At 42.1% G+C, this 20,798-nt stretch overlaps 1 protein-coding gene across 1 annotated transcript in view; it reads left to right on the top strand.

Annotated features, from left to right (window-relative positions):
* pikfyve (phosphoinositide kinase, FYVE finger containing) overlaps positions 1 to 20,798 on the top strand; it is a 37,964-nt gene that overhangs the window by 6,510 nt on the left and 10,656 nt on the right. Inside the window, exons 10-29 of the mRNA XM_015395029.1 lie at positions 718 to 875; positions 3,185 to 3,296; positions 3,481 to 3,628; positions 3,722 to 3,886; positions 5,147 to 5,206; positions 5,291 to 5,420; positions 7,409 to 7,589; positions 8,969 to 9,043; positions 10,064 to 10,171; positions 10,259 to 10,399; positions 12,337 to 12,463; positions 12,538 to 13,325; positions 13,410 to 13,805; positions 15,967 to 16,067; positions 16,143 to 16,214; positions 16,285 to 16,456; positions 17,452 to 17,630; positions 17,751 to 17,864; positions 20,114 to 20,222; positions 20,298 to 20,452. Coding sequence (XP_015250515.1) covers positions 718 to 875; positions 3,185 to 3,296; positions 3,481 to 3,628; positions 3,722 to 3,886; positions 5,147 to 5,206; positions 5,291 to 5,420; positions 7,409 to 7,589; positions 8,969 to 9,043; positions 10,064 to 10,171; positions 10,259 to 10,399; positions 12,337 to 12,463; positions 12,538 to 13,325; positions 13,410 to 13,805; positions 15,967 to 16,067; positions 16,143 to 16,214; positions 16,285 to 16,456; positions 17,452 to 17,630; positions 17,751 to 17,864; positions 20,114 to 20,222; positions 20,298 to 20,452 — 3,491 coding nt within the window. The remainder of the gene's footprint in view (positions 1 to 717; positions 876 to 3,184; positions 3,297 to 3,480; positions 3,629 to 3,721; positions 3,887 to 5,146; positions 5,207 to 5,290; positions 5,421 to 7,408; positions 7,590 to 8,968; positions 9,044 to 10,063; positions 10,172 to 10,258; positions 10,400 to 12,336; positions 12,464 to 12,537; positions 13,326 to 13,409; positions 13,806 to 15,966; positions 16,068 to 16,142; positions 16,215 to 16,284; positions 16,457 to 17,451; positions 17,631 to 17,750; positions 17,865 to 20,113; positions 20,223 to 20,297; positions 20,453 to 20,798) is intronic.

Genomic DNA, 20,798 nt, shown 5'->3' with positions numbered 1-20,798 from the left:
GCGCAAGCAGCACTTTATAGGTCTGCTGTATGGGACCGCTTTGCATTTAGAGTGACCTACGATGACGGCGGAAAGAAAGTTGTGGATAAAAGTGCAACAGTGTGGAAGCATTGTGCAACACGTTTTGTTTATGCTAACAGCAACATGACCAACATGTCATGCTAACCCCAAAATCCCACATACTCAATCAGCGCTCCGCCGCGCTCCAGACCGCCTGCACAAAGCAAAGCCTACAGCCTCCGCTGTGGCTCCCGTCCGCTCCGTTCGGAGTTCCTTGGAGATCGTAGAGGGCATGCGCGAGATTATATTTAAAGCAGCAAAACATGCGGAAATGATCCAGGGTTTCCGCGGATCATTTAAAATAATTACAATCCATTCATTTTTTTGGATTTTTTTTCATTAATCTCATTAATTTTTATGGGATTTTGGTGTAACAATCAACATATTCCGAATCAAACTGAAAACCGTGACCAGAAACCGTGAACCGAACCGAACCGTGGATTTTGTGACCCGTTCCACCCCTAGTCAAGATGCGCTGCTCCTGCTGCTCTAGACGTTGCATGTAAACCACCTGCTTCTGCTGCTGAAATCCCGTTCGGTGTGAACTTAGCAGTAGATACACACTCTGACTTGTGGTTGTTGTCAATGAAAAAATTCTGGTTGGATTTATGCATATACTGATTGTTCTCATAATCCTGCAAACTGTATTTGTTACAGGATTCGTCGCAGCTGAAGGAGTTGTGGAAGAAAATCTGCCATAACAACACAGGGATGGAGTTCCAGGACCACAGATACTGGCTGAGGACTTACCCCAACTGCATTGTGGGAAAGGAGCTTGTTAACTGGCTGCTCAGGAACGGCACCATCTCCACCAGGTATCGTCTTTCCTTTCCAAAGCAAACGGTTGGAGAACAGCAGGTAAAGATGAACCACCAGGTTTCTACACTACAGGGATGAAACCGCTCAACAGACACGCTCACATCCTGCTAGCATTCAGAGACCAAACGATAACGAGTCTGATGCTGATTAAAATGAATGCTTAAATGTAGGACTGTAGTGGCTGAAAACACAATATAAGCCTTTTATATCAGTCTGTTATGATAACTTTTTGTTTTTTAACTATTAAAAATTTAAAAAGTTGTGGAAAAAAGTATTTTACCCTATTCAAACCTATCCTTTTAATGATTTTGCTTTAGGTCAATCGGTCGTGGTTTTTGGAAGTTATTAATCATAATCTGACATTGATGTTCTTCAGGTGTCTGTTAATATATTCTCATATTAATTGTAAATTTTATTGCTGAACAATTTTGCCAGAATTTAAATTTGCTTTTTTTTTCTTCCAATATTAGGATTTTCCTTTTACACTAACTGCAGGTAGGGTCCAAAATTAGCTCTCGTCACTCGCCAAATGCGACTAAATGTTTAATTTGGCGAGTTAATGCCATAGCATCATTCGCCACAAGGCGAGTAAATGTTTGAAACATCCTTTCTGCTTTTATTTTGGTAAGTCTCCCCTCTGTCCCTGTGTTGCTCATACGCTAATAGGCCGAGTGCGCATTCCCAACACTCATTCATTTAACAACAACTCCACCATTAGGAGGTATTTAGTTGGAGCAACCAAGCCTCCTAAAATACAACAAAGCGATTAGGAGGGGCGAGGATCTACAGTCCGATGGGCGTAGAAAAACTTTACTGAAAGATGGCGCTGTCAGGAAGACTTTCGTCCAAACGGAAGCACAATCAGTCCTGCGCATGCGCCAACAGATATACATAATAAATAATGATAATTATGGTACTAATAGTAGTTATTTCTATCCTTAACTTACTAAAGAATGCTAATAAACATCTTTAATAAAATGTTTTATGACTTTTGTGAGACAATTTTGATGCTTTTTACATTTTCTTTGTTAAACTTCTTCTCTGAAATCATCATCAATATGATTAAACCATCTTTATCTGTATTGTAGTTGTTTAGATTACGCACTATATACCATATTGTTAATACGAACAGAAAACATAAAAACTCAAAAAGAGTTTAAATTCTAAGCCGAAAAAGTTAGCTCCCTGAAGTAGCGTAGGATCCTGTTTCTGGTGCAGATCGGGCAGAGACGAGTGATGAAATTTTAAGGCATTTATTTTCTCAGGAAATACATTATTAACCTTTAACACATTATATTTTAGTACATTTACTATTTTGGGGGAGGGGAAAAACTAAATATAGTTATTTTTGAACAAGATAAAATTGTGGGCGAACTGGAAGTATATCTAGATGCGAAATGAGCTGATGCTGCATGCGCAGGACGGATCGTGCTTCCGGAACAGATCGAGTAGTGACAGGCTTATTCATGACGCTGCTAGAGTGTCTGTGTCCTCTGAAGGATCCCCAAAGCTCTGTGTGTTTGTGTATGTTTTTGTTTTAACTCACCTATTTAGTTTATCTACTAACTTCTGAGGAACAACAGGCCTTTTTTAGACCAGGTGGACCCCCATCTTTAATGTTGGTTAGAGTGAAGGCCGGAGTTTGGCTAGACCGTTTCTCATTATGTGTACTTGTACATTCTCATGTACTTGTGAAACATCATCAGCCTCAGCCGTAGTACTGTTCCAATTCACAACAACACAAGACTGAGAATGGACAAAGTCCCTGGATGTTGTTCTCGCCCCTCCATCTTTACCCAGCATGCATCAGAGCAGACTTGTCCGTTCTCCAGCTGTCCCAGCATGCACTGCGGCAGCAGCAGCTTCCAGGTTAGCGCTCTAAGAGCTAGTTAAGCTAAGTTAAAAGTTCAATTTTCTGTTGCCGTTGTTCTATAAAAGTATGTTTTAGGATCATTTGAGGCAAGAACATTATATTTTAAGCGTCACCATATGGCCCATTTACTGATTTAGTGAGAAATTTTAAAAAAGTTCCGATGTTGAGACGACCGTGGCAACCAGGGGAGCTCCGAGGCTAACCGCAGCCAAGGCTAACGTTAGCCCGTCTGCAGCAGCCAGGGCTAAATGAAAATTTATTTTTCAGATTTTACCAGTAAAGTGGAGACTGATCTAAACTGATAATGCTTCTTTGGTCCTTACTTATTTTATAATTTATGACTAAGCTGAGACTGGGGTACAGAGTTAGGCCACAGAAAGGGTTAAAAATGAATGGAAGTCAATGGAAAACATGTTTATTTGTGTGCCGCAGGGCGCAGGCTATCGCCATAGGCCAGGCATTGGTGGACGGTCGCTGGCTAGACTGTGTCACTCACCATGACCAGCTGTTCAGGGATGAGTACGCTCTCTACCGCCCCCTGCAGGTAGGAGCCCTTTAGGCACACAGCAACCAAAAACCTTTTAAGAGTTTGCCAGGATGCTTATCATTCAAGAGATGGTGTTATTCTTTTATTTTATGTTTTAATACCACTATAGCTGTTTGCTGTTTTAGTTTTGTGCTTCAATGAAAGGTTTGCAGACTGTGACCCGTCTCTGTTTGTGCCGCAGAGCACCGAGTTCTCTGAGACACCCTCTCCAGACAGCGACAGCATCAACTCCATCGAGGGACAGTCGGAGCCGTCCTGGTTCAAAGACATCAAGTTTGACGACAGTGACACAGAACAGCTGGCTTACGAGTCCGACTACACCGTGCCAAGTAAGTAACCCCCCCGATCCCCCACCCCACAGCCTGGCAGAGTTTTTCTTTGGCGTTTTTTGGCGTGTTAAAATTCGCCGGGCCTGTGTCCAGACTCCGCCAGCCCCAGCAAGAGGACGTCGGTCAGCAGCTTCCACTCAGCGGTGGACAGCGACTCCGCCGCCTCCATCAACCTCAACATGGAGCAGAACAATGTGAACTTTCACATTAAGAAGCAGTCCAAGTATCCACATGTGCCTCCGCCTGCAGACCAAAAAGGTAGGCAGAACCTGGTGGGACGTGTCCTCTGATCAAACTGATGGATTCTTTAGATGTTCTGCAGCTTGTACAACAACTTAAAGCTACAGTGTGTAATAATTACAGGGATATACAGTCAGAAATGTAATATATTATACATAACTATGTTATTTATCATCATCTACGAGCTCAGCCTCTTAACCTTAATATTTGCGTTGCCTTAGAATTCGTTATTTATAATTACATAGGAGCGGGTCTCGCAGCCATGGAGGCAGACATCTTTGCACTACGGCAGAGCAGAGCCAACAAACTAGCGATTGCGAGATCGCCAAAACGTCACAACGATGTAGAAAAAATAACGGGTATATTTATTATCTTAAGTCTACATGAAATCTATACCCTACACAGACTAATGAAATACTATCTGTAAAATTATCTATGTAAACAAACCTCATCACTTGAGAAGGTAGGTGATGCGGACGTCGTGGAAGACATTTTGTCCCGTAACGCTCGCCGTACTGTTGGGGGGGAGAAGCGGTGGGGGGAGATGTTCATGTTGCTGCGGTCTGCAGTCTGACAGCTAGATGTCGCTAAAAGTTACACACTGTAGCTTTAAGTCAGCTCTGGTCTGATCTGAATTTTATCTACAATTACATAATTGGGTTTAAATATTGTTTAAGGCAAACCTTTGAATCACTAATGACAGAAAAACTTCAGCTTTATCTGTCCTCTTAAGGTTTTTATTAAGGCTGATTTTAACATTTCAGAGTAACTCCAACTAGGGCTGGGCGATATGAAGAAAATCTAATATCAGGATATATTGGGGCTAAAATGGAGATACGCGATATGTGTATATCACGATACGTTTAAGTTACCTTTAAAAACAATAGAGTGCATAAAATGCTCTCATATACTCATTCAAACTTTAAGTTTCTAATTTAAAACATTTTATTTTAACCAGCTCAAAGCTTTTAACAAATAATTCGTCCACTTTATTTCTTTGGGTGTCAGTATTGGAGCTTTAACAAGATCCCAGCAAGCAAACAGGAAACACCCAAAACTAAATCAAATGGAAAAGTTACTTTCCCAAAATGAGCAGTTTAAACACATTTTAAAAGGTCTGTGATACATTTTCAGTGCAGTTATTCTCCTGCTGATCTCAGAGTTCAAAGGTTGTGTAAATATTTGAATTTCAGCCATCAGTTGTTCAACTGTGAATTTCTTTTAAACCATTGTTACAACCTTCACTTTCATTAACTGTTTCTCACAAACTTCCAGCAGAATTTCTTGTTTCGGAGGACGGAGGACAGAACATCACCATCAGTGATGCTTTCATCAAAGGTAGGGTTGCAGTGTTTCCTCATTGCACTTCCTGAGTGGTTCCACACGGCTGTTCTTCCTCCTGAGCTGCTGTTTCTGTCGCAGAGTCTCTCTTTAACCGTCGTGTGGAAGAGAAGGCCAAAGAGATGCTGTTCACTCCGCTGGGATGGCACCACAGCTCTCTGGATCAGCTGAGGGAGGAGAATGGAGAAAAGATGGCCATGGAGAGGCTGCTGTGAGTGATCGCTGTTTGCCTGACTGATTTCAGAAGCTGTGATTCAAAGGAGGGCTTCTTGTGATCTGATCTCATCTTAACCTTAAATGAAAGCAGGTTATTTAAAACTTGACTTAAAACAGAAACACTTTGCTGTTTTTTGCTATCAACTAAAAAAGAATTCAAATTAAGTAATCTGAGATCATCTGCTAATGGAATGAGGATTGTTGCCATTAAAATAGGATAATTAAGAGATTATACACCTCTAATAAGATTATTTTCAAACATGTTGGAAAATGTTCTTACCTGCTCAAATCAAGGGAAAATACAGGTGATTATAACTGACTTACTTATATTTCATGTTTTGCATTATAACACATGGTTAAACTCAATGCATTGTGCTGACGGGTAGATTAACTGCAGAGAAGGTCATGATTTTCTCGAATTTTTTAAAAGACCCGCTCTTTTAAAAAAAAAAAAAAAGTTTGTGTGCGAGAGTGTGCAGAAGCCTTTTTCTCCACATGCACTCTCTTTTTAAAAGTTGCTGTTTTCATTCTTCACACACGCTTACTGTTTTCGAACGTCCACCCTAACGCCTAAATCCCTCAATCACTATAGAGCCGGAACTATATAGTGTATTCAGTCAACTTACCGGTCGGACAGATGATCACTTCCCCTTTAAGGCTGGTTTATGCTCAGAAACCAGGTCGTCTGCGTGTGTGTCGCAGTTACCGCAGATATGCCCCCTCCTTCCGCAGACATTCTGCTGCACCTCTCCAAAATTGTACGTATCCGCAGACGGTGCCGCATGATTGGTCAAATTTACATCCGCTCTCCTCTATACATATTTCCTGTTTGGTACCTTTCCGGCCTTTTTTGTTTGTATGACCGCCATTGTGGAAAATGACTCGCGAAGATGGACCAGCTAGAAGAGCGAGGTGTGCGAGAACGCTGGGACTCTTTCCACCTGGATCCCCACTCCTCTTCGCCCTCATGTCCCTCCATTGCCCCTTGGGTTTTCCACTTCCTCACCTCCTCAGCTGCATCTAGACCCAAAGTTAATGCATATTTGTCCATCTTGTGTCGTGGAATAACATAGCGCAGACCGCGCTTCAATATTGGGCATAAGTCCAAAAATTACTCCAACAAGCTTACTACGACACACAGCTGCGCGAGGATAACCTGTCTTTAATTCAATCTTGCGGTGCATGTGCCATTTTTGCTATTAGTCGCCCCTGTTGGGTAGCGGCAGCCTATGGTGACATCAAATCCCACAAAGCTTTGCGAGGAGAGCTTCCCGTTCAAAGCATTTTGGGATATATCTGCCTCTTCTGAGGCCTTTCTTTTCTTCTCATACACTTAATAGACACTTTCTCTCTTACGAATAGGGTTGGGAATTGATGAGGTTTTCACGATTTCGATTACCTTATCGATTCTTTGAAACGATTCTATTCCTTATCCATTCTCTTATCGATTCTGTTAACAATGAACTTGCTAAGACCCTCTGCCATTTTTCAAAGAACCGCGGTGAGAAAGGTGAGCTTTGTCTGAAGCCGTAGCTCATCACAGATCTACGTCTGAAAGTGCGCACGCGCAGAAAAAGATTGCTAACGGGGGACGAGCACGTAGGAAGGACTTACGTAAACATATAACCAGAATGATCAACAGTTAGGAGGACCACTGATTGAGATAAACCACCCGGAAATAAAGGATCGTCGTCTATAGCTTTTAACTTTGCCACCATATCAGATAGATGCTGTCTTTTCTGCAAAGTTTTTCTATGTTTTACTTTTGTTTCTTAAAGCTATTTGTTTGTAATGATGGAAAAACTGTTTTACAGGTCGATGAAATCTGTAGTAACTTGTTCTTCTAGAGTTCCTGGGATCTGTTCAGTGTTTCTCTCCTGTTCTGGGAAAATTGAAATAAAATAAAGGAGGGATCTGACGTCTCCGTCTGTCTTTTTATGGCAACGAACCACTAATTGGAAATGATCTGCCTGATGTTTTCAGCTCAGCCAACCACAGCCACATGATGGCGCTGCTGCAGCAGCTGCTCTACAGCGAGTCCCTGTCTCTGTCCTGGAGGGACATCATCGTTCCCGTGGTCCGGCAGGTGGTCCAGACGGTTAGGCCCGACGTCCGTAACTGTGACGACGACATGGACATCCGGCAGCTGGTGCACATCAAGAAGGTGAGACAAGCGTGGCCCAAGTTTTCTCTGGATCACATTCTCACCTCCGTATCAGGGGAATGGGAGGTGTTTGAGGTCCTCAGATTAAAGGGGAACAACGTTTTTTTTTACATTGGGCCCTAATTTTACGTTATTACATCATGTTCTACTCACCCATATGAGTTTAGTGTCATTTGGAGCCGTTCTGAAGATATTCCGTTAGGTTATATCCAAGTAACGTCTTCCTATGAGCAACGACTTGAAGGCTCAAACTAAACTGTTCATCATTTATTCTTTATGGTACGCCAGCATTCATAACATTTAGGCGAATCACTGTCCCCCAGACATCCATGGTTATATTTTTTATATTTATATTTTTTTTAAAACAAAGCGCAGTGTGTATGATGTCATCTGCGCCGGCTAACGTTCCTTCATCCTGTCCGCTGAACTGCTGCTAGTTTTCCTCACATGCCTGGAAGATGTCTAGTGCTGCTACCACAGATGATCTCGCTCTCCAAATGGAATTGAACGATTCAGATTAGCTAGAATGAATAGAAGGGGTAGAGCGTAGCCGCCTGTGGCCCGGGTTGCCTGTTACGACTCCAGTCCGGCGCACGGATGATGTCATACACACTTTGTTTTTAAAACATATAAATTTAAGTAATCTAGAAAAATTATGAACAGTTCAGTTTGTGCCTTCAAGTCGTTGCCCATAGGAAGACGTTACTTGGATATAACCTAACGGAATATCTTCAGAACGGCTCCAAATGACACAAAACTCATAAGGGTGAGTAGAACATGATGGAATAACGGAAAATTAGGGCCAAATGTAAAAAAAACCAGCGTTCCCCTTTAACTTAAATATTCCATAAATAAGGATGAAAACTTACAGCCAGAAAACCATAATAATAAATCTTTTTATTATTAAACTTTAGCAAATAAACTTTAAAAAGGAACATGTAGATATCAGCCTAGCTTTAAATTAGCTTTTTATTTTGTGTTGAAAAATTATTCCAATTCAGACACATTTTATGCCCCTTTATTAACCATAAAGTGAAGCTTTAGAGTAGCTCTTCCTTTTTATTTGTCAATTTTTTTCTTTATTCTTTTATCAGTTTTAGAAATAAAATATGTTATTTCCATTTATGAAAGATATTTACCTGTTTTTTTGGGGGTTTTTTGTGGGATGGGTCATCATTGTACAACAGAAAGTCCCCCATAAATTGAATAACTGTTCCTTCACCACATTCATGATCTGCGTTTCATTTTAACATGTTTTGATCTGTCTGGTTTGTTTGGCTTAGTTAAGTTGATCCTTCTTTTCTATAAATCATTTCCTCTTTCTCAACGTTGTACGGAACAAAGATGAAGTAATAAATAGAACAATCTTTGCGGTTCAGATACCAGGAGGCAGGAAGTTTGACTCCATGATGGTCAACGGCTTCATGTGCACCAAGAACATCGCCCACAAGAAGGTAAATCATCCTCTATTTGCTTGAACCTTAACCCCTTAAGCCCAGAGGGTCTAAGGAGCGAATTCCACCTGAAATTAGATATGTGAATTAAAGGACAGCTCCCAAACTGTAAATTGGAAATACAATTGTTTGACTTTTTATGACAGAAAGGCTTTGAGGAAAAGGTGGAACCTCTATTGTAAATGTCACCATGTCTGATTTTATTGTTGATTAAACAAAGAAAAACTCCAGGAAACACCATTTTAAACTCTGGATGAACCCGAAGACTTTATAGATCCACATTTTGACTATAACTCAAGCAAATTTGGTCTGAAAAAGTAGAAGCATGTTTGTTCCTCAAAGGTTTTAGTGTGCAGTGTGGTGGAAATTTCATTTTGGCACACTGTGGTCAAATTATGCTAAAAATACTTTTTTTTTTTCACTCATAAATGGGAATCTAGCCAGACAAATATGCTGATTTACATCATTACCTTCTGCAGACGAGCAAAGCTATTGCTCCTAAGATTTAGCCGTTGTTTCATTGGAATTTACCAATAATAACTCCAAAATGAATAGAAAATAAGAATAACTGAGCAAGCTTATGTAAAACATGTTGGTTCCATCACCTAAAATGGTCGCAAAATTACCTCTGACCCTCCAGGGAAAGATGATGAGCCTCTAGTTTCCAATGATGCCCGCCATTAGGGGGTGGGGCTAAAAATGAATACCTGCTGTTGAATTATTCCCCTAGAGTCACACATGTCAGGTGGAATTTTTAAATTTCACTTTATTTGTTTGCAAAGGTATAAAACAAAAAAGACTTGTGAAAAAATAATTTGGAAGAATTTTAAATTCCCATTTGAAAGGCGTGTGGATGAAACACCATGTGACTGTGTTTTGGCCATTTCTATAAATGGATAAACATCAGCTGGTGTCTGCTGGGCTTAATGGGTTAAGCTCTGCTGTAGGAAGGAGTTCTGGTGGTCAGTGTTTGTGTGTTAGAAGTTCTAACATCTAAGTTTAAATCTGACCTGGAATCAGATGAACTCCTACATTAAGAACCCCAAGATTCTGCTGCTGAAGTGTTCCATCGAGTACCTGTACAGAGAAGAGACTAAGTTCACCTGCATTGAGCCCATCGTGCTCCAGGTGAGAAGCGTCCAAAGACTTTGAGACCAGAAGGATCCACTTATCTTTCTGTTCTAAGACTTTTATTCTTTTTATTCCCTCTTTCAGGAACGGGAGTTTCTGAAAAACTATGTGCAGCGCATCGTAGACGTCCGTCCCAACCTGGTGCTGGTGGAGAAGACTGTGTCGCGCATAGCTCAGGACATGCTGCTGGAGCACGGCATCACGCTGGTCATCAACGTCAAACCGGTCAGTCTCTGGGATCAGGGGGTTCCTATACGGCTCTGTAGAGCCGTACACTGCTTCTGTTCTCATGCAGAACTAGAAGATGTCTTAAGTTAGAAGGCTAATCAAAGGCCCTTTCTCAATTCACAACAACGCGAGTATGGACTCATGTCCTCGCCAAGTATGTTCCTGACAAGAACACAGGAAAGTGGACTTGGGGAGAACAGGAGCAAACAGAATAAATATGGGTCGATTGGAACAGGAGCGTACTGATGACGTCACAACACGCTCTGCTGCATTTCACCTCCTGTTATTAATAGACTCCAGATAATAATGAATTCTTACCTTTTTCATTTGGGTGGGGGAATAAAAATTAAAACAGTCAGACAAACAAAAATGAACATTTCAAATGAACATTTTACCCCCCAAAAAAAAAGCTCTCCATCAGAGCCAGCGGTACTTCACACATATCTATGCAGAGAGAGGGCGGCTGCAGATGGGCTAACGGTAGACCGTCAGCCCTGCCTGCCGTTACCCTCTCAACTTTGAATTTTTTTTTTTATTACGCATTAAATCAGTAAATGGACCAAATAGTGACTCTTAAAAGTATAATAATGTTTTCACCTCAAATCAGAAAAGAGAATTTGTAACTTAATACTCTGAGAGCGCTAACATGGAAGCTGCTGCTGCCGCAGTGCATGCTGGGACAGCTGTCAGTCTGGAGAACGAACAAGTCTGCTCTGATGCATGCTGGGTAAAGTGGGAGGGGCCAGTGCAACATCCGTTCTCTGTGTTCTTGTGAATTGGAACAGTAGGGCTGAGCCTGATGTTGTTTCACGAGCACACCAGAATGCACAAGTGCACATTTATACCCCATTTACACGCCTCCTAGTGACGATCTGCGGTATTACTGCTAGTATTGAAGGAGGAAATCAAGCAGTTGGTGGCGGTAATGCACCAAAAGTTGTTTGCCGACTGCCATAAAACACAAGAAGAAGAAGACGAAGAAGGAGGAAATCAAGCAAATCAAAATGTTGCGTGGAGAAGATTTCGATTGTTGTTTATAGTTGTTCTTCTTCTTCTGTTTTGTGTTGGTTGGCAAGCAACTTCCGGAGGGGCATTACCGCCAACTACTGGAATGGAGTGCGAATCGCGATGTGCAGCCAGACGGAGATGACGCGTTCTGCTCATGGGCTCTTGTTATCAGAGAACCGAGCCAGGGAAAAACAAAGCCGAGCCCACCTTTGGAACTAGTCTGCAGTTAGCTCGGTTCTAATTTTAGGAGTCGATTTCTTATTTTGTATCTTCACTTTATACACTGCAAAAATGATTTAGAAAGAGGTAACTTTTCTTAAATTAATTGTATTTACTGTTAATTTAAGTAAATAAGATGATTTGCCAATGGAGTTAGTATTTTTACTCTTAAAATAAGATTATTAGATAATATGCGCTTGAAATGACACAATGCAATTGTTTTTTCTTTGAATTTAAATTGTCTCACTTCCCTCCTCAGTTCAAGAAAAAAATGACTTATTTAGATTTAAATTTTTTGCTGTGTAATCTTAATGTCAGACACTTGGTGAAGTGAGATTATCCTGCTTCTTTGATAGATAGTGTAACTTGATTTAAGTTATTTTTTTCCTCAGATTTTGTTTGTTTTATGGTTTATGAGAGACCAGTGGATAAAATCAAGTTTCCTTAGATGAATAGTTTTATTTTCTGTCTCCAGTTCTGGATTCCCAGTGGTTTGATGATAAACCAGCATCATTGGTAATTCCAGATTATAATTTGGACCAAATCTCATTTATTCCTCCACCTGCTGCTGCTCCTGTTCTGACCTCACTTTTAGTTAAACGTCCCTTATCCATCTGGTGGAGCTGTTCAATAATCCAGTTAAGTCCAGTTGGTTCCCGATGGGATTAAGTTTATAGGAAATAATTTCTTCTTCTTCTCCCTGGTAGCAAGTCTTGGACAGAGTGAGTCGAATGACCCAAGGTGACCTGGTGATGTCTATGGACCAGCTGCTCACCAAACCGCGTCTGGGAACCTGCCACAAGTTCTACATGCAGCCCTTCACTTTGCCCAACAGTAAGCCCCGCCTCCCGCTGGCACCACTGCCATTGGCGTCGGACACGCCATCATTTCTCTGTGCTTGTTTCCAGATGAGGTGAAGACTCTGATGTTCTTCGACGGCTGCCCTCCTCATCTGGGCTGCTCCATCAAGCTGCGCGGCGCGTCGGACTACGAGCTCGCCAGAGTGAAAGACATCATCACGCTGATGGTGTGCGTGGCGTACCACTCGCAGCTGGAGATCTCCTTCCTCATGGACGAGTTTGCCATGCCACCCAGCCTGCCCCAGAGCAGCTCCTTCCCATGCCTTCTGGAGGGTTCCGCTGCAGACGAGGAGATGGAGGGAGACAGTATGGAGAAAACGGCGGTGAGCGACAACTCCACGCTGGAAGGACAATCAGAAGAAGCCCCTCTTTTAGAGTCCTCCACTAAAAACGAAGACGCAGACGTTTCTGTGCAAGAGGAGGCTGAAAACGCAGAAACCAGGACGTCGTCTCCGTGCTCCAGTCCTGCTCCGCCTCCTTTCGCCGTCAGTTCTCAGTTCTTCGCCGAGGAGGAACAGGAAATGGGCTCGGACACCTTGGTGGGAACTTCTGAGGGGGAGACTGTGATGGAAGAGTCGGTGGGTCTGGAGGATGAACAGCGCTTAGAGACCCCCACCCCCAAGTTATTCAGAGACCCTCTGCAGGACGACACGGGGATGTTCGTGGCGGAACATGTGGATTCCTCCGACGACCGGCTGAAGTCCATCTCCGCCGTGTTTAAGCACGAGCTGAAGGACATCATCCTGTGCATCTCCCCCTTCATCACCTTCAAAGAGCCGTTCCTTCTCACTCCTGTGGGGATGCACTGCCCCAGCAGGGATTACTTCCCTGAGGAGGTACCTCCCCTTTCACACTACGACCAACCCGACGAACCGCAGCTTTTTGGGTTACTTATCAACATTCTTATGTCTCTGCTGCAGGTCTACTTGTCTCCTCTCCTCAATAAGGACCTGAAGGAGCTGGACGGACGCCGAAAACGTCAGCTGCTCAAAGATTCTGCTCCCTCCTCTCTGCTCAACGCTCAAACCAACGGCACCGCTCAGCCAAGACCCACCGAGGTCCTACCGTCTCACGGGCTCACCAGCACCCGCATCGTGGACCACCTGAGCAGCAGCCAGGACCTCGCTAGAATGTTGGCGGACTTCAGAGCGAAAGGAGGGAGAATCCGGCAGAAACAAACAGGCGACCCGTTTGGCCCTGCGGCTGCAGGCAGCAACCAGAACCGGGGAGCAGACATGCCGGTGAAGGTGCTGGGGAAGGCTGGCAGCGAGGAGGAGAAAACGGGCAAACACAGCGACATGAACTGGACTCCAAAGGTACAGTGGTTCTGGAAGTCACCATTCCTTTATTTCTGAGCCCTTCGCTGCTCATGTTTAAAGCATTTAAAACTAGAACACATGTAGCATCAGTACAACCCGAAGCCCCAGGTGTAAAAGTGACCTCGTTTTCTTTGGGTTTGGGCTCTTTGTCAAAGAAAAGCTCAAAGGACCAATCTTTCTTTAAAGTCGTCATATTTAAATGTCAAATCATTCTGGCTTAACCATGTATATAAATGTACTCTTTATCATATTGGCCTAAATGTTAAAAAATTTAAAAAATTTCAATTTTTTTTCCGTTATCTTCTGGACAGTTAGTTCTACGTCAGCCTGAACACCTAAATTCGACCAATCATATATCATCAGTCATCTGTCAATCAATTTCTTTCGGTACTAGCACCTTGATTCATGTGTCGCAGCTAATATACGCAATGGTTGAAATAAGAATCCTTTCCTTTCCCATTGAGTTGCGTCCCAGTGTTCACAGGGATGGACGTCTGTGTCTTCAGCAGGCGTAGAGCTAACAGAACTGCCAGCGTTGCGAGGCAAGGGCTCAAACATGTACGGCTGGAAGCCTTCTACACCAAACCAAGCTTCTGCCACCCTGGCGTCCTCTTCCACAACATCTTCGTCCCCGCTTTCCTCCTCTAAATAAAAAATGGATGACGGAGGAGACTCATCCACGACCTCTGACACTAAACTCTCGGGAACCTACTACCACTAAGTTGCTAAATGATTAGCAAGATGCTTCCGAGAAACCAGCCGTAACCAACTGCTGCTTGCAAACCTTCCGCCACAACAATCCCGCCCCCTTGATAAATGACCAATCACATTAATTTTATTCACTCGTGTAAAGTCATGCATTGCTCGGGAGAATTTAGAAATGCAACGGTTGGAACAGCCGCTTCCCTACGACTTTTTTAGAAGGATTGTAAAATATCAGTTTCTGCCTCAAACTAAAACTAGAAGTTAGTTCATAGGCGATGAGCTATAAATGAAAGATCTGTCTCCTATTCTACTTTCACAACTTCTCGGAACCTCAAGTAAACCTGCATATTGAGAGCAAAGTGCTCTGTTAGGAACATAAGGAACAAATATAGGAAAAGTTTATTTCTATAGCGCAAATTCACAACACCTCATCTAAAGGAACTTTCCAGTTCAACCAGATCATCCAGTCAAATTGATTCAAAGTTTTCTATCTAAGGAAAACCAGCTGATTGCATCGACTCATTGACTCTTCAGCAATCCCTCACATCAAGCATGCTTGTAGCGACAGTGGAGAGGAAAATCTCCCTTTAAACAGAAAGAAACCTCCAGCAGAACCAGGCTCAGTGTGAGCGGCCATCTGCTGAGGCCGACTATCATGAAAAGATCAGATCCAGGTCGCATATGGGGGGAAAAAAAGTCTGATTTGGGTCACTTCACGCTGCGGTGTGAACGTAGCCTAAAAGATCTGCCTCCCATTCTACTTTTAGAAATTCTAGGAACCATTAGCAAACCTGCAGATTGAGAGCGAAGTGCTCTGTTAGGAACATAAGGAACAATCAGATCTCTGATATCAGATGGAGCTTGGCCATTTAAGGCTTTATATGTGAGAAGGAGGATTTTAAATTCTATTCTGGATTTAACAGGAAGCCAATGAAGAGAAGCCAGGATAGGCGAGATGTGATCTCTCTTTTTCATTTTCATCAGAACTCTGGCTGCAGCATTTTGGATCAGCTGAAGGCTTTTAACTACAGCTTGTGGACTTCCTGATAGTAAAGAATTGAGTGAAGTCTGACCCTGAGCACCCAGTCTCTAATTCCACGAGGTGGAATTCAATGGTTTTTTATATCCTCTCTTTCAAAACACTGAGCAAAAGAGGAATATTAACTTATTTTATATATATTTTGCGTAGGAATAGAATTTTTAAATGTAAGTTTTTGTTCATTAAGAGCAAAAACTTTCAATCAGTATTTTGCAGAATTTCCAAGTTGCTCATTTCCAAATATTTGATCAGAAGTTAGTTTATATCTCTGTGTGTCTCTAACCGGTACCCATGTTCTGGTTCCCTTGTTTTTTTATCAGGTTGTTTGATACAGTAGATGCTTGAGGTCATGGTGGTCTAGTTTGTAAAGCCAACAAGAAGCAGGAAGTAAACGTTTTTATTTATTTTTTTCAGCTGGACTGTTTGAACCCGACCAACCACCAGAGGCTCTGTGTGCTCTTCAGCAGCTCTTCCCTTCAGTCCAACAATGCACCCAACCCCTGCGTCAGCCCGTGGTAAACCCCTGGCATGCAGAGCATCTTAACCCAAACTGATCATTTCATGCACTCAGTACCGTCGTCTTTCAACAGGATTGTCACCATGGAGTTTTATGGCAAGAACGACCTGTCGCTGGGCGTGTTTCTGGAGCGGTACTGTTTCAGGTGAGACACCGTCACACCCACTGCAGCTTGTTTCTCTGTCACTTTGCCTCACAGCTCGTTTGCTCTCCAGGCCGTCCTATCAGTGCCCCAGCATTTTCTGCGAGACTCCCATGGTGCATCACGTCCGCCGCTTCGTGCACGGCAACGGCTGCGTGCAGATTGTGTTGAAGGAGCTCGATTCCCCCGTTCCTGGTTATCAGCACACAATTCTCAACTACTCGTGGTGCCGCATCTGCAAGCAGGTGAGCCAGAGTGACGGTTTTCAGAACAGAGGGCGACATTGCTGGTGTTTTTTTTTTTTCTTTATTTAAATTATTTTGGCCTGATTAAATTTGCCTATGAGGCAAAATGTGCAGAATGAAAACTTGATAAGTGTAACCAAACTTAGGCCCAGTGTAGGTACCAGATCTACTCGGGGCCCCGCCCCTTCTTATCACGTCTTCATATTGCAAACTCCACTTTGACAAACTGTATTGCACTCGTTTCTTAAGAATCAAATCTCTTTTGAAGTCTCAACATATTATTACCTATATTTGCTATTATTTTACATTTCATTGGTGATCTAAAGTAGCCGAAAGTAGAAACCAATTATTGTTCGTCTTGATGGAAAGTACTGCCTTCTAATACTGAGCTCTGCCGTTTAACAAGGTGACAGAAAAAGTCTCAGCTTACTTTTATTCTTTTATTAAGATCTCAGGGCAGATGAGGACAAATGGAACATCTTAATAAATGACGTTCGTAGAGATTTTCGACATAAAAACAGTTATTCTACTTGTAGAAAACGAACGGTTGTTGTTGACACGAATTTAAAACTATTGTAGCTTAACATGGCTAACTGAGCAAGCTAAAAGAGGCTAACCTGGTAGCTACTGAGCACAGCTAGCCACAGCGCTACCCAGCTCTTTATATCACGGTCTAACAGTTACTTTGTTCACCATTAACAGTTTTTTGTTTTTCAGTTTTGTTATTGATCAGGTTAAACTTCATCAGTCATTAGACGCTAACGCTACAGATGCTCTCTACTTGGCACACTGAAGCTGCATTTTTATTACCGTTGTCTGGGCAACCACAATGATTTACATCATGCAGGAACATTCAGCCAATCATATACCGTAACGTCACTGGCATGAAGCAGGACCCAGCAGATGTGGTTCCTACGCCGGATCCTCAGGGATTCAGAATGAGGGTTGTTAAATTGCACGTGCAATTCTTTCCGTGTCTCTACTGCCCCCTGCAGGTGACTCCAGTGGTGCCTCTTTCCAATGACTCGTGGTCCATGTCCTTCGCCAAATACTTGGAGCTTCGCTTCTACGGGCATCAGTACACTAGACGGGCAAACGCCGAGCCCTGCGGACATTCCATCCACAAAGACTACCACCAGTACTTCTCCTACAACCAGATGGTGGCGTCCTTTAGGTGAGTCCCTCTGACTTCTCACCCGCACATGAAGAAGAGGAAGAGTGGAACTATTCAAACACTACATGCAGTCACTTCAGTAGATTCATTCTTAACTTGGCGTTTGGATGTTTTGCTCAGCTACACCTCTGTTAGACTGCTGGAGATCTGCCTTCCTCGTCCCAAGATCTTCATCAGGAACCTGGGTCCCTCCAAAGCCAACCTGCAGCAGGACCTGAAGGACTTCTACCAGAAGTAAGTGGCTCCAAGTCCACTGACCAGCTTATCCGTTCAAGGTCTAAGGTTGTTTATTGGAGGAAAAATACACCTGACACCTTTTTTTTTTTTTTGTCCAATTCATTTTGGTGTTAAAACGTCATAAAAGTTTCAGTAAATTATAATTAAGCTGAATGTTCCTAATATTCAAACCGAGAGATTTTAATTAAAATTAGTAAAAGATATAGAGCCAGAAATAGAAGGAAAACACTTAGGCTGATTTTGTTTTTTGTTTTTTTTTTCCCTTACAGATTTTTATTTATATTCATTATCCTTAAAGTTTTAATTCAATTCAATTTATTTTTATAGCGCCAATTCACAACGCAAGTGATCTCAAGGCACTTTACAGTTCAACCAGATCATCCAGTCAAATTGATTCAAAGATTTTATAGATAAAAGATAAATAAAAATGAAACAAGAGAAAGGTAACAGATCAATGTTTTATCTCTGTTTGCTACACTGCAAAAACTGATCTAAAAACAATTAATGATTACTCTAAATAAATGTATTTACCATTAATTTGAGCAGTAAAAGAAGAAAAGGCAACGGAAGTATTTTTGCCCTTAGAATTAGATAGTTAGATATTATTCACTTGAAATTAGTTACTTACTCTTATTCTAAAGATAAATCATCTTCATTTGGAAGATTGTCTCACCTACCTGCTCAAATAATAGAAAAGTACACTCGTAAAAAAAAAAAGTCTTTGATTAAATATTTGCTGTGTTTTGCATTTTATATTTTATGTGGCTCTTTATAGTAAATAAAACCGTTATTCTTCATCTGGATCTCAATGCTGAAGTTAATCCAGTTCCTTTCTGTGGCTGAATCAACAGCCATGTTCACTTTCTGCAGAGAAAACATTTTCCAAGCTGTACTTTTATTTTTATTTTTTGGGGTTTTTTCCCCCAAAACCAAGAAGAATTGCAAAGCTCTGCAGAAGCAGTGAATCTTCTGCTCAGAGGTGCTTCTGTTTTAGATGCTGTGATTCAGTGGCGGCTGGTGGAGTTTTCTCCAGGGGGCGCTATAATATCAAAATAGACACAAGAAACCAATCAAACCTATACTGAGTTATCACTCCAGTATATTTATATGAAAGCCAACAACAAAAAACATTAGAAAAGCACTTTTTAAAAGCAAGAACGTAATTAATTTGTACATACATTTTGCCCTCCTGAGGCTTTATAAAGGTAAATCTGTGTTTTGCATGGTCCAATATTGTGCCACAAACCTAAAAAATAATGTACCAGTTTAATGATGGAGAAGCTATTTGTTAGCTTTAAATTTTTTAAATGTATAAAAACTTTTTTCTGAGAATGTTTAATTTAAGAGCAACTACGCAAATTAACAAACACCCTGAAAAAGTGGACTATATTCTACTATTTTCCATGTGAATCCCAGATTGTTCTTTGGCTTTTTTAGTGCTTTAAATCAGTCCCAGCTGTCTTTATCAGATCGTGACGTTTGAAACAGGAGGCAGGGAAAGCAGAAAGCCTTAGCCTCGCTGCATCCTGTTCCTAACACCATTTCTCCATCTCTCCTATCCCGCTACTCAACCTGTCAATCCGCAAAACATCTGCAATGTGGCGGGAGGTAATGAGCAAGAACACTTCCTGTCAACTCAGTTCGCCGCCTAGCTGTGCCCCGCGCCGTCCTTTACGTTTGTATTGCAGAGGAGCTACTGCACATGTACAACTTTTAACAAGAGTCAATGGCCAAGGATTTATTGTTCCCTAAGGAGGAAATATGTCACAGATCCTACGAAAAATGGAATGACGCTTTATTAGTCTGTAAAGATTAAATATTTATCTTGCACATCCAAATATATATAAATTAATATATTTCGATAATATTTTACATTTTGATTTAAAATTAAATTATTAAAAGAAAAAAAAACTCAGGGTCATTGGGTGGGTGGGGCAGTGACCTAGCGCCCTCTATTGGCCAGCCACCACTGCTGTGATTTTATCTCTGGTTCAGCAAATATTTGGTGAAGTCACATAAATCTATCCAGTAAATGTTTCAGAAACTGTGCAATTAAATAAAGTAAACATTCATAAATTAAATTTCTTTGCTGATTTGTTATGTATAGTGTCTATAACGTCAAAGCAAGCTGCTATCGTGTCGTCTACCACTCTTTGAGTGTTCCCATTGGTGAAACATGCGTTTTATCGCTGAGACGTGGACAGAAATGTTAACCCGTGTTTTGGGTCGTCTGCTTCTCTCACCAGTGTGGCTCAGGTCTACCAGGCCATCGAAGAACGACTCACTTCCCTGAAGACCGACACGTTCAGTAAGACCCGGGAGGAGAAGATGGAGGACCTCTTTGCCCAGAAAGATGTAGGCGTTGGATCTCCCTTCCTCTGGTAGGTGTGAACCTCAGCTTCGGCTCATGGTTGCTGTCTGTGAGCGCAGATGGAGGAGGCAGAGCTGCGCAGCTGGATCGACAAGCTTCAGGTGCGGCTGCAGTCCTGCAGCCTGGACTCTCCTCAGCAGCTGCAGGCCATCCTGGAATCCCTGGTGGTGAAGAAGCAGAGTCTGTGTGAGATGCTGCAGTCCTGGAACAGCAGGTGGGAACCAGCCTACCTGGATGTGATTCGTTAAGCAAATTAGATGAGAAACAAACCTGTAATCTGTGGCCTTAAGGGCCCTGTCACACCTTGCCGATTTAGAAAGCGTATACCTGCCGTCCCAGAATCTCCTAAAACTTTCTAGTTATTTCTGTTCAATTTTGGGCATAGGGTTAGGTTAGGGTTAGAACATTCATAACGAGCACAAGACTTCTCTCCAACAACAGCCTAACTGAATAAAAGATGTCTTTGATCACACTACTAACCCAGCTGCTGTTTACTGAACCCCCCCCAAACAATAAATAAATAAATGAATAACAAAAAAAAAAGACAAAGAAAGAAAGAA

Source organism: Cyprinodon variegatus, unplaced genomic scaffold (assembly GCF_000732505.1).
Source record: "Cyprinodon variegatus isolate N-32 unplaced genomic scaffold, C_variegatus-1.0 Scaffold720, whole genome shotgun sequence".
Classification (NCBI taxonomy): domain Eukaryota; kingdom Metazoa; phylum Chordata; class Actinopteri; order Cyprinodontiformes; family Cyprinodontidae; genus Cyprinodon; species Cyprinodon variegatus.
The sequence above is the reverse complement of the archived record's forward strand: the minus strand, read 5'-3'. Positions and strand labels throughout refer to the sequence as shown.